This window comes from Natator depressus, chromosome 20 (assembly GCF_965152275.1).
Source record: "Natator depressus isolate rNatDep1 chromosome 20, rNatDep2.hap1, whole genome shotgun sequence".
In the NCBI taxonomy this organism is placed as follows: domain Eukaryota; kingdom Metazoa; phylum Chordata; order Testudines; family Cheloniidae; genus Natator; species Natator depressus.
Genome location: NC_134253.1, coordinates 2,067,485 through 2,079,888, shown reverse-complemented (window position 1 = coordinate 2,079,888; position 12,404 = coordinate 2,067,485). Strand labels below are relative to the sequence as shown.

The 12,404-nt window shown below is 67.3% G+C and overlaps 1 protein-coding gene across 1 annotated transcript; it reads right to left on the bottom strand.

Annotated features, from left to right (window-relative positions):
• Window positions 1-336: 336 nt before the first annotated feature.
• LOC141974859 (transmembrane protein 198-like) lies at window positions 337-7,543 on the bottom strand. The gene is made up of 6 exons (XM_074934878.1): window positions 7,316-7,543; window positions 5,475-5,517; window positions 3,425-3,657; window positions 2,522-3,097; window positions 1,712-1,860; window positions 337-1,365 (listed from the first exon to the last, which is right to left on the bottom strand). Exons 3-6 carry the CDS (start codon window positions 3,642-3,644, stop codon window positions 1,240-1,242), a joined length of 1,071 nt encoding a protein of 356 aa, XP_074790979.1. The 5' UTR covers window positions 3,645-3,657; window positions 5,475-5,517; window positions 7,316-7,543; the 3' UTR covers window positions 337-1,239.
• Between the last annotated feature and the right edge of the window lie 4,861 nt (window positions 7,544-12,404).

Here is a 12,404-nt window from a genome sequence, read left to right as displayed (position 1 = left end):
ATTGTACCCCAGGGAGCCCCTGCTCCCTCCCTGCACAATAAAGCCCATCACCAGGGCACGGGCAGAGCGTCATGGGGACCCTGCGAGCTCTGCGCCAGGGCAGCATGGCAGTGGGCCTCCTAGGAGTGACTGATGATAGGGGCCCGGCTGTTTTCTGCCCCCCTGTCGCCACACCAGCCAGCCCGCCCTGGAAATCCAGCACCCCCCGCAGTGGTGAACCCCAGCCCTGAGCTGCTTGGCCCCTGGGATCCTGCTGAAGGGGGCAGAGCCGGCGCCCCCAGGGCTCGCAGCCTGGAGGACACCCTGCAGACAGACACACGGAGCCAGGCGGCCAGATCCGCTCCGTAAGGCAGTTTAATGGGCCCCCCCCCGGACAGTACACAGCGTATAAACAGGGGGACCGGCTCCCCCCTGGAGCCAGGGCTGAGATGTGGGGCCAGGGCTCCCCTCCCCCATGGCCGGTGCCAGAGCCTGCGGGTTAGAAAAGTACAAAAGCAAAGTACTGCTAGAAGAGTTAGCGGGGCTGGGCTCTAGCCAGCGTCCTCGCAGGCCGGGGCGGGGATCTGGGCCCCACCCTGCTGGGCCCAGCCCCGGCAGGGGACGCCCCCCTTGCAGGGTGTCTGCGATGGCTCCAGTGCCCCGAGCCTGGGCGCTCCCTGTGCCCCCTGGGGCCAGCTGCTGACTTCCCAGAATTCTCTGTACCAAGGCCGTGGCTTGCCCCAGAGCAAAGGGCTCCAGGCCAGCCCCTCCGCACGGCGTCTGGGCCCCTGCGGCTGCTCCACCTGCAGCCCCCACAGGCCCCTCCTGGCCTTGGGAGATATTTAACTCAGGGCCCCCAGGCAGAACCCCCCAGCAATGGGCAGGGGGCTCTGCCCCCACCCCAGTGCCGGGGGGTGGGGAACAGGGGACTCTGAAACTCTGGACGTTATAGGGGGGCCCAGAGGAGGGTCCCCAACCTGACACTGGTCGAAAGGAACCAGCTGTGGCCCCCAGAGCCCCGCCTCCCCTCTGGACAGGCCAATAGGGGCAGGGGAAGGCAGCTGCTTTGAATATTTAAAGGGGCAGGCGGGCAGGTGCCCGGGCCAGGTGGGCAGCGCAGCTGCTGGACTGGGGAGAGGGCACCACGAGGGGTGAGGGAGGGTCAAGTGTCACCAGCAAAATGGTCCCCCTGCCCTCTCCCCACTGCTGCCGCCTCCACCCCTAAGGCACAAGTGGAATGAAGTGAAGCCCCTGCCCCCGTCAGAGGCGCCCGCCAGGCGTGGGGGCTGTCAGGGGCACGGTGGAGCCGCAGTCGTAGTCCAGGTCGAGGATGGTGTGGGCGGTGCCGGTGCCCAGCTGGCGATCCCGCAGGCTCTGGATGTAGCTCTGGATGCGCGGAGGGGACAGGTCAACACAGGGTGCACCCTGAGGGGGGCCCACTGCCTCCCACCCACCGCGGACGAAGATCCCCCTTCATCCCACGGCGCCAGGACCCCAACCCCTGGCTAGGCAGGAGAGCCCAGCATTCACCCCATACACTGGACATGCGGCATCCCCTTTCCTACCCCTTATAGACAGCCTGGGCCTCTCCGCTGCCCAAACCCAGCTGGCTCTGGGGCGGAGCATGGCAGCCAAGTATAACGTGGATCCCAGCTGAGCTATTCAGCCTCTGACAAGGGAGCAGGGCTCCGTGATCGCTCCGGGGAAGGAGAGAAGGGGGCTCCCCACTTACCGGTGCCAGGACGTCGCCCGCGTAGCGCTTGACGGGGTTGGGCTTGCGCCGGTAGCTGCCCTCCTGCGGGGGGAGGCTCTGCCGCTTCTTGGCCTCCCTCTGCCGGATCCGCAGCAGCTGCAACCGCTGCTGCCGCCGGCTGATGATCACTGGGAGGGTGAGTCAGTGTGAGCCTCCGCGCCGGCCCCCCCCCCGCCGGGCCCCTCTCCCGCCGGCCCCCCTGCCAACCCCCCCCGCTCCGCGCAGGCCCCCCCCGCCGGGCCCCCTGGCTCTGCGCCAGGCCCCCCCCCGCCGGGCCCCTCCCCTGCCAGCCTCCCCCCACTCCAGGCCCCCCCCGCTCCGCCCCAGGCCCCATACGTGGGAAGCACAGGACCAGCTGGGGCTCGCTCCTTCAGTGTGGCAGGGAAACTGAGGTACGGCCAAGTGAGGGAATTACCCAAGAGAGGGTCAATGGCTGGGAATAGAACTCAGGAGTCCTGATTCCCTCCCCCGACCCCACCCTCCCTGGGCTCTAACCCACCAGACCCCACTCCCCTCCCAGAGCCAGGGAGAGAACCCAGGAGTCCTGGCTCCCAGCCCCTCCAGGAAGGGGGGTCTCAATGCAGCTTGGGGCGGCGGGAGAAAAGAGCCAGGAGTAAAGGAGGTCCCTACCCCTGTGCCCCTTACCCCACCCCCAGGCTGGCTCACTGCCTCCCAGCACCACTGCTCTGCCCCTGCCCTGCAGCCCCGGGTCCCCACCCACAGGACCCCCACTCACGCTCCATCCCTGCCCCCCACGTCCCCCCCACTGCCCCTATGTCCCCCGCTCACCGTCCGTGTGTGAGTAGCCCCCGGCCGTCAGTTTCCACTGCAGCAGGAGGCCCAAGAGGCTGAGGGCTGGCCAGAGCGCCAGCACGGCCCAGCTGTGCCAGCAGAGCGGGGAGGAGGGCGCCAGGCGCAGCCGGTCATAGACGTGGTGCAGCAGGGCCAGCAGCTCCACGAAATAGTCCACGCAGACCACGATGACGGCGGCCCCGAAGACGGCCGTGGACAGCACGGTGAGTGGCTTCTGCCAGCGCAGGGCCAGCAGGGCGCAGAGCAGCGCCAGCCCCAGCAGGCTGCCCACGGGCACCCACAGGCTCTGCGGCTGGTAGAGCGGCTCGGTGGCCACCAGGGCGGCCGTGGCCAGCAGCAGCCCCAGCAGCAGCCCCGTCATGAAGAGCCCCACGCTGTGCACCAGCATGGTGACCAGCCCGCACAGCGCCCCGATGCCCAGCGCGATGCCCGCGCTCACTTCCAGGCTCAGCTGCGTCTCCAGGACTCGCTCCTTGTAGCACAGCAGGAAGATGACCAGGGAGCCGAAGAGGAGCCCCGACAGGAACATGATGGCTTTGAAGCAGCGGTAACCTGGGAAGTGGGGCCGGGGGGGGAGGGGGAGAGGTTAGCAGGACCCAGCGCGTGGGGCAGGGGCTCCGTGTGTGTGTAGGAGATGGGGGGGCCTGCGGGTCGGGAGGGCGGGGCATGGGCAGAGCTGGGGAAGGGGGGAGCCCAGAGCTGGGGCAGCAGGGGCTGCGGGTCAGGAGTGAGGGGCACCAACAGAGCTGGGGGGAGCCCAGGGCTGGGCTAGCAGGGGGCTGCGGGTCGGGAGCGAGGGGCAGCAGTGGAAGTTGGGGGGAGCTCCACGGTCACTGCCCATAGGATCCAGCCCCACACGAGCCCCTGCCGCCCGCTCACCGAAGCAGCTGTAGATGACGCCGAAGAGGCAGCAGAGGGCACAGACGGCGGCGGGCACGGCCTGGTAGCGACGCTCCAGCTCCAGGCTGCAGGGTTCCAGGCCGGGGGTGCCCGGCCCCAGCTCCGTGGCCTGCTGGTTAAAGCCCCAGGGCTCGGCTGTCAGGACGAGGGGCAGGAGGTCGGGCTCCATGCTGGGCGGGAGCCAGGGCCCTGCAGCCATCCACACAGGGAACCTGTGGGGGGGCGCCTGGTGTTGGGGGGGGGTCACAGATCTCGAGGGCTGAGCTCCTGGCTTCCCCCGCCCCCTCGTGCAGCCAGAGCCAGTCACGTCAACCCCCCCCACCTCTCCTCCCCCGCCCCGCCCCACCCCCTCCCTCTAACCCCCACCCTCTCGGCCCAGATCTCCCCTGAGCACCCCCTTCCCGGGGTCTGATCCATTCCCCGCCCCCCATCCTCCTGCCCAGGAGAGGCTAATCTCTTCACACGACCCAAGCATGGAAAAGATGACTAATTCCCCCCCAACAGCTGGAATCAACACGCAAAACGCCAGCCCCTCCCCCCCAACATCTGGCGGCTGCTCCAGAGCCAGGACACAGGGACACATCTGGCAGCCTCTCCTCGGGGCGGGGCGAGCGTGGGGGGGAATCAGAGGAGCACAAGAGGGATCTCCCCTAGGTGCTTCATACCGCACCCATCCCCACTGCTTCCCACCTGCACCCTTGCTGGCCCCACAGCTCCCTGGAAGACACCCCCCCCTCATTCCCTACAGAGACCCTCCCCCCCAGCTTTCTCCCACCTGCCCTAAAGCCCCCCACCAAGGGTTCACCTCCCCAGCTAATGTCCATGACTCGCTGCTCTCAGACCCATCCACCCCCAAAATGAGGGAATCCTGCAAAATCCAGGGGCTGGCAGCCTCTCCCTCTCCCCCTGGGGACAGGGTCTCAGGCATCGTCCTGTCAGAACCCGATGTGGGAACTGGGCCGGCCCCCCACAGCCAGGGGAAACAGAGCCTGTGAGCAGCATGGGGCCTTTCTCAGCTCCCCATTACCCGCCTGCCCTGCTGGGGGTGCCAGGAAAGTCCCCACACACTGGGTTCTGCTTGGTCTAGCCAGGTCCAGGCAAGCTGCTTCCCTGTTCCATGCCTCAGTTTCCCCTTCTGTGGAATGGGGCTCCTCTCCCTGCAGGGGTTTAATCCCTCCATGGGGGTGTGCCCAAATGGCAGGGCTCTCAGCCAGGCGGGGTTTGGAGAGACAGAGGGGACATGGGGTGGCCGCTGTGCTGCTCGAGCAGGTCCAGGGGGCAGGTGGCCTCCCAGCTGGGAGGGGAGTGGGGGTGTGGAGGTGGGGCAGGCAGCCTCCCAGCTGGGAGGGGAGTGGGGGTGTGGAGGTGGCAGCCTCCTGCATGAAGGGGGCCCGGTTATTTGATCCCAGCCCACAGTCATTTCCCCCCACCCTCTGCATGAATCCTGATGAACCCCCTCCCAAGGGCGCCAGGAACAAAAGGGCCCCACCTTCCTTGGGGCCAGAGCTGGGGTGGGGGATGGGCTGTGCTTCTCTCGACTCAGGGACCATTCATCACCCCAGAGGGGAAAGGGTCAGTCCTTCCCAGCTGGGGGGGGGGCAGGAGGGCCCTGAGCCCCCACATCCCAGGGTTCCCCCTGATGGGGCTATAGGGGCCTGATGACACCCCAGAGCCCTGCTCTGCTGCAGCCAGATCTGCCAGTGCCCCTCACTCCTGACCCGCAGCCCCCTGCTAGCCCAGCCCTGGGCTCCTCCCAGCTTTGCCGATGCTCCTCACTCCTGACCTGCAGCCCAGCCCTGGGCTCCCCCCAAACCCGCAGCTCTGCCCATGCCCCTCACTCCTGCCCTGCAGCCCCAGCTCTCTCTGGCTACAGAGACTCCCGACAGTGAGGTAGTTTAGGAGACACAAAAACCAGTGGGGACATAGACGGGACTAAACTCATTTCACTAGTGACCTGGAGCAGGACTGGGAGGGCCAGGCCCAAGGACTCAGGTTTTGTGCACTAGCCCTGCAGAGCCCAGGTGGGTACCTGTGAGCGAGGGGGGTGGGGTCACTGCTCTTCGGAGGAAGGCCTGTAGGATTTAATGGAAAGGGGTTAAATCAAGGAGACAGAGAAATTCCACAACAGACCAACAATGCCAGCAAATGGGACCCGTTCTGTGAACCATCCTGTACCATTCTGTAGTGGGGAGCGCAGGGGCTGCAGGTCGGGAGTGAGGGGCACCGGCGGAGCTGGGAGGGGGGAGCCCAGGGCTGGGAGAGCAGGGGGCTGCGGGCTGGGACTGAAGGCACCAGCGGAGCTGGGGAAGGGGGGAGCCCAGGACTGGGAGAGCAGGGGGCTGCGGGCTGGGAGTGAGGGGCACTGGCAGAGCTGGGGGGGCAGAGCTGGGAGCGCAGGGGGCTGCGGGTCAGGAGTGAGGGGCACCGGCAGAGCTAGGTGGGGGGAGCCCAGGACTGGGAGTGCAGGGGGCTGCGGGTCAGGAGTGAGGGGCACCGGCAGAGCTGGGTAGGGAGAGCCCAGGGCTGGGAGAGCAGGGGGCTGCGGGCCGGGAGTGAAGGGCACCGGCGGAGCTGGGGAAGGGGGGAGCCCAGGGCTGGGAGAGCAGGGGGCTGCGGGCCGGGAGTGAGGGGCACTGGCAGAGCTGGGTGGGGGGAGCCCACAGCTGGGCTAGCAGGGGGCTGCGGGTCGGGAGTGAGGGGCACCAGCGGAGCTGGGTCGGGGGGAGCCCAGGGCTGGGAACACAAGGGGCTGGGGATCGGGAGTGAGGGGCACCGGCAGAGCTGGGTGGGGGGAGCCCAGGGCTGGGAGCGCAGGGGGCTGCGGGTCGGGAGTGAGGGGCACCGGCAGAGCTGGGGAAGGGGGGAGCCCAGGGCTGGGAGCGCAGGGGGCTGCGGGTCGGGAGTGAGGGGCACCGGCAGAGCTGGGTCGGGGGGAGCCCAGGGCTGGGAGCGCAGGGGGCTGCGGGTCGGGAGTGAGGGGCACCGGCAGAGCTGGGTCGGGGGGAGCCCAGGGCTGGGAGCGCAGGGGGCTGCGGGTTCGGAGTGAGAGGCACCGGCAGAGCTGGGTGGGGGGGAGCCCAGGGCTGGGAGCGCAGGGGGCTGCGGGCCGGGAGTGAGGGGCATCGGCAGACCCCCGGGGGGGGCAGGGCTGAGATTCTGGGGCACAGCTTCTGTGTCAGGACCGGCACCCTACATGCTGCCCTCAGAGGCTCAGGGACACCAGCCCAGCCCCCAGCCCCCTCTGCCCTCGCTGGGCACCGCGCACAGGGCTGGCAGGAGGGGGATGAGGCCCCTGGCCGGAGGGGCTCGGGGCATGGGGGCCACGGGACCAGGGAAATCAGCTTTATGCTGGGAGCGAGGGAGACAAGGCTGAATAGTGGGGGGCATAGATGGGGGGGTCGGTCTGGGAGCTGGGGAGGGCACAGGGGCTGGGCTCGGTTCGGGAGCCCACGGGGCAGGGGGACTTGGTCTGGGAGCCCCGGGGGGCACAGGGGTGCGGGGCTTGGTCGGGGATCGACGAGGACACAGGGGTGGGGGGAGGCTCGGTCCGGGAGCCGGGGGACGGGACACGGGGGGGGGGATTCCCGATACTCAGGGATTGTTTAAAAGTTTGAGGGGTCTCGGCCCCCCCCGCTCTGTCGATACTTTGTTTTGCTGTAAACCTCCCGCGGGGGCCCCAGAACCGGGTCTCGCCTCCCGGTGCGAGCTGGGGGCAGAGCGGGGGGAGTCACCGACCCCCCCCCGGGCACCCGACCGCTCCCCAAACTTCTCCGAAGCGCCCCGGGCAGCCCCCGGTAGCCCCCCGCCCCGGGCAGCCCCCAGCCCCCGGTAGCCCCCGCCCTGGGCAGCCCCCGGCCCCCCAGCACTCACCGCCGGCCGGGCTGCCCGGGAAGGGCCCCGCGCTCCGGGGCTAGCGGCCCATCCCAGCTCGGTCCTTTTGTTGCGGGGCGAGTCCCAGGAAGGGGCCTCAAAGCGCCGCCAGCCCGGGCCCCCCGGGCCGCCCGAGCCCGGCCCGCTCCGGATTAAACTCCGCCAACGGCTCCGTCCGGCAGCAGCTGCGGGGTGACATCAGCCGCGGGCGGCCGCAAACCGCGTGGCCGGGGCAGGGGGCGGGGTCGGGGGGACCCAGGGGGCCGAGCTCCCCCCCTCCCCCCCCAGTCCGGGGAGAGCGGCAGGGAGGGGCCACTGCTGGGGCGGCTCCGGCGTCCCCCCCCCCGGGAGCCACCCCCCCGCCGCTCGCTGGATGCGGGTCCTGGATGCTTCCAGCTGGAGGCTCTGGCCGGGAAAGGGGCGAGCGGGGGGCTGGGGGGCTCCCAGTGGCCACAGGGCTCCAGGGGCCCGTCGGACCCAAGGGCGCTGCCAGGGGCCCAGCCCCTCACTCCCAGCACCGGCTCCCCAGACTCCTGCTCCCGGACCCCAGCCCCAGGGTGGGTCTGGCTGGGCTGGAGTCGGGTCTCGGTTCCCCTTGGGCAGGACTGCAAAGGCCGCAGGGCAGGGCCCATCTTGCGTTAACTCGGGGCCCTAGGCCAGGCCTGGCAGCCCGGGCCCTAGGCAGAACCGGGAATCCGAACCTTTCAGCGGGCAGCGTTGTCTGGTGGTTGGAGCACGGTGCCCCAGGCTCTGATCCTGGCCCCGTCGCTGTCGCCCGGACAAAGGCCCCTGCGGCCTGGAGCCAGCGTCCCACGGACGGGGCTTTAGCCCAGGATGTCCAGAGCCGGGTAATTAGGCCTGTCACTTCCCCCGTGGCCAAGCCTGGATTCTGGCTCCTCAGCCCAGCTGCCTGCCCTCTGCCCCCAGGACACCGGCACCTTGGGGCCCTGGGAGTCAGGACGCCTGGGTTCTATCCTGGCTATAGGGCAGTGGGGTCTAGCGGCGAGGGCAGGGGACGCTGGAGTCAGGACGCCTGGGTTCTATCCTGGCTATAGGGCAGTGGGGTCTAGCGGCGAGGGCAGGGGACGCTGGAGTCAGGACGCCTGGGTTCTGTCCTGGCTATAGGGCAGTGGGGTCTAGTGGCGAGGGCAGGGGACGCTGGAGTCAGGACTCCTGGGTTCTGTCCTGGCTATAGGGCAGTGGGGTCTAGTGGCGAGGGCAGGGGACGCTGGAGTCAGGACTCCTGGCCATGTCTACACTACACCGAGTGGTGACTGATCTGGTTTAGCTGCAGGTGGAGTTGGCCCCTTTCAGCTTCCCTCCCTGGAATGCGGCGCTGCCCTGGCCCCGTTCCTGGGCAGCCCGGCCTCTCCCTGGGGGCTTGCGGTCGCTGGCCGCGGGCCCAAGCAGGTGCCTGAAGCCACGCCAGCGTCCCAGCAACCAGCCAGACGCCAGCTGGGCTGCAGCAGAGGGGTCCCTCTGTCCTGTGGGGAGGGGAGGGCCTCGCGGGGTCAGGCAGCCCCTTTGCTCCTTCCCAGGGCCTGGCCATAATGGGAACAAGAGCACTGTGCGATAGAACCCAGGCGTCCTGGCTCCCAGCCCCCCCTGAGCTGAGGGTAGAACCCAGGAGTCCTGACTCCCAGACACCCCTCCCCCATTGCAATCTGCTCTGACCCAGCTTCAGCTGTGGGGACAGATGGTGCCAGCAACAACCAACAGTCACCGGAACCTGCCCCCAGGCCCTGCCTCTGCCCCAGCCCCAGCAACCACTGAGCCCCGGGGAGACCAGCTCCCTCCCCGGCCGGGCCTGGAGGGGCCTTAGCGTCCCTGGGGCAGTAGGTCCAGTCACAGGGGGTGACCATGCCCCAACACCGCCCTGGGAGCTGCCCATCTCCCCCTGTGCCCCAATACCCCTGGGGACTGCCCATCCCCCAACACACCTGGGTGCCCCCCATCCCCCTGATCCTGCCCCCGGCCTCGTTTTCCCAGAGGCAGGTTACTGCCTTGGTCTGTGTTGCCCCAGCCCTTTCCCCCAGCCTGCCCATTCCCCCCTCGCCGTCCCGGTGCCCTCCCCGCCCGGGGCCGGTGCCAGGGGGAGCTGCAGAGAAGCACCCGGCCCATTCACAGGAGCCAGGAGCCTGTGGGAGCCTGAGCTGCGGCCAAAGCCTGGCTCTTGGCAGCCGGATTTTCTCACCCTCTCCCCAGCCAGCTGGGCCAGCCCTGACCCGGCCTCCCCACCAGCGCAGTGCCAGGCTCCCACAGGGCCAGCAGGGCACTAGCTGGCATCCACGGGACAGAGACACCAGGAGTCTCTTTGCCATCCAGGCCTGGGGAGCGGCTGGATCTCATCTTCCTCCTTATGGGATCCCCGGACTGCCCGGAGCTATCTCTATTAGCCACACCTGGGGGGTCAGGGTCGGAGCCTTGCCAAGCATGTGGCAGAGCCACCGCTCCTGGGCCCTCGTGGCCCTGGGGTTCCCCCAAGCAGGCTGCCACCCGCCTTGCTCCCCCCGCTTCAGAGCTGATCCCTCGCCCAGTGCACCCTGCCCTCCCCTCCAGGATTGCAGCCAGGATGTGAAGGGACTGTCTGTTTGGCTCTGAGTGGATCAGGTGCAAGGTACATTGCAGATCTCCGGGCTGGTGGGGGGAGTCCAGGGCCGGGCTAGCAGAGGGCCGTGGGTCAGGGTTGAGGGGCACCGGCAGAGCTGGGGGGGAGCCCAGGGCTGGGAGAGCAGGGGGCTGCGGATTGGGAGTGAGGGGCACCGGCAGAGCTGTTGCAGGGGTGAGGTGGGGGAGCCCAGGGCTGGATCAGGACTGAGAGAGGCATGTCAATGTCATTTTTTCTATGTTACCTGTGGGGAAACTGAGGCACAGAGTGGGGGCGCTGGGAATAGAACCCAGGAGCCTGGACTGCCAGACCTCGGTCTAACGCAGTCCTCGGTCTCGCTGTCTCTCACGCCCCAGCCCTTGTGGGAGCGGGAGGCCACGGGGGACGCCGTGTCTTGGAACAATGCAGAACGGCACCCCTCCCCCCGCCCGCCCCCTCCTTCCTCCATGGTACAGTGGAAGCTCTCAGGCCCCGACACTGGAGACAGAGGGAGCTTTGTGTCTCCCCAGCACCGAGGTCGAGGGAGCACAGCACATGATCAGCCAGCCGAGCCGCACAGCCGCTGCGTCAGCCAGAGCCAGGCCGCGGGCACCTCCTGGCAGAGGGGCTGGGGCAGCCTTAGGGGCCTCCCCAATGCCTGCTCCACCTTCACAGTGATGGGCAGCCTCCTCCCGCATTGAGCTGCCAGGGCCCGGCACCCCCAGGAGGGCTGCACATGCTAGCAACAGGAGGGCTGCACATGCTAGCAACAGGGTCAGCAATGTCCTCTGGCCACCACAGGGGGAGGTTAGTGCAGCGGGACTCGGAGCAGGACTCCTGGGTTCTCTCCCCAGCTCTGGGAGGGGAGTGGGGTCTAGTGGATTGGTCCATGGGACTGGGAGCCAGGACTCCTGGGTTCTCGCCCCAGCTCTGGGTGGGGAGTGGGGTTTAGTGGATTGGTCCATGGGACTGGGAGCCAGGACTCCTGGGTTCTCGCCCCAGCTCTGGGTGGGGAGTGGGGTCTAGTGGATTGGTCCATGGGACTGGGAGCCAGGACTCCTGGGTTTTCGCCCGAGCTCTGGGTGGGGCGTGGGGTCTAGTGGATTGGTCCATGGGACTGGGAGCCAGGACTCCTGGGTTCTCGCCCCAGCTCTGGGAGGGGAGTGGGGTCCTAGCCCCAGTTCTAGAAGTCGGATTCTTTCTCACGTGGCGAGGGCCGGGCTCTGCTACTGAGTTGCTGCCTCAGCTAGGCGCAGCCCTAGTGCCCCACTCGTCCCGGCCCGGAGACCCGGGGGCACAGTGGCCCCACCTGGCGGAGGGGGGCAGAGCCGGCGTTAACGCGGGCGAAGCCAGTCACTGCCCTTGGAAAGACGCTGCTAAGACCAGGGGGGCCAATTATCTTTTTTCAAGGTCCAGACTCCAGAGAAAAGGATGCAAAAAGAACAATCATGACAGTAAGTAAATGAGAAGAAGTTGGGGTTTGGTCACACGTGCCTGGCGCGCCGGATTTGGCCCGCAGGCTGCCTGGTGACTGCCCCTGTGCTAAGGAAACACAGAGAACCCCTGATACCATCTTCCTTTGTTTAGCCCCTCTCATGGGGGAGCCTAACATGATTTACACAGTTCACATGGCAAGCGCCTCGCCCAGGACAGCAACACTTCCCAGGGTTCAGCTGTCCAACACTGAAATGCAGCTGTCCCTGGGGTGGAGCATGGCAGCTACTTACCAGTGCACAGCGACAATGAACAGGGATCAGCTACCCAGGAGGGAATTGCAGCTGTCTCTGGGGTGGAGCACTCCGGCTGTTTAACAGCAGGCAGCAGTAGGATGCACATTATGATAGAAAGGAAGAAGACTGTATCCAATGGAAACAATGGGAACTGAGGTTGGTTAATTAAGGTCACATGGTGGGAAAGGACCCACTGGCTCCAGGATTCACATCTCTGGAGAGGGTTGACGCAGGAGGTACGACCCAGCCCAAAGCCTCGGTGCCCCTCTGCACATCCAATTGTAGGGCTAGTTCCTGGTCCTGTTTACATGGGTGTAAATCCAGATCGGCTCCAATGGAGATACTGTGGATTTACAGTGTGACAGCCGAGGTCAGGATCTGGCCTTTACCTTCTCAGGGGCTCGGAAGGAAAGTCCCAAAGGGTTGGAGGAAAGGGGCAGCTGGGAGACTGGAAGGCCCCAGTCTGAACCTGTGTGGGATCATGGGCCAAATTCATACCCAGTGCAACTCAGTTGGCCCCGGTGGAGTTACACCAGGGAGAAGTTTGGCCCCAGCTGTGTGTGGGGGCGCATGTGTGGGAATACGAACCTAAGAACGGCCAGACGGGGTCAGACCAAAGGCCAGACGGGGCCAGACCAAAGGTCCATCCAGCCTAGTGTCCTGTCTGCCGACAGTGGCCAGTGCCAGGGGCCCCAGAGGGAGTGAACCTAACAGGTAATGATCAGTGATCTGTCTCCTGCCCTCCATCTCCCCCCTCTGACAAAGAGAGGCC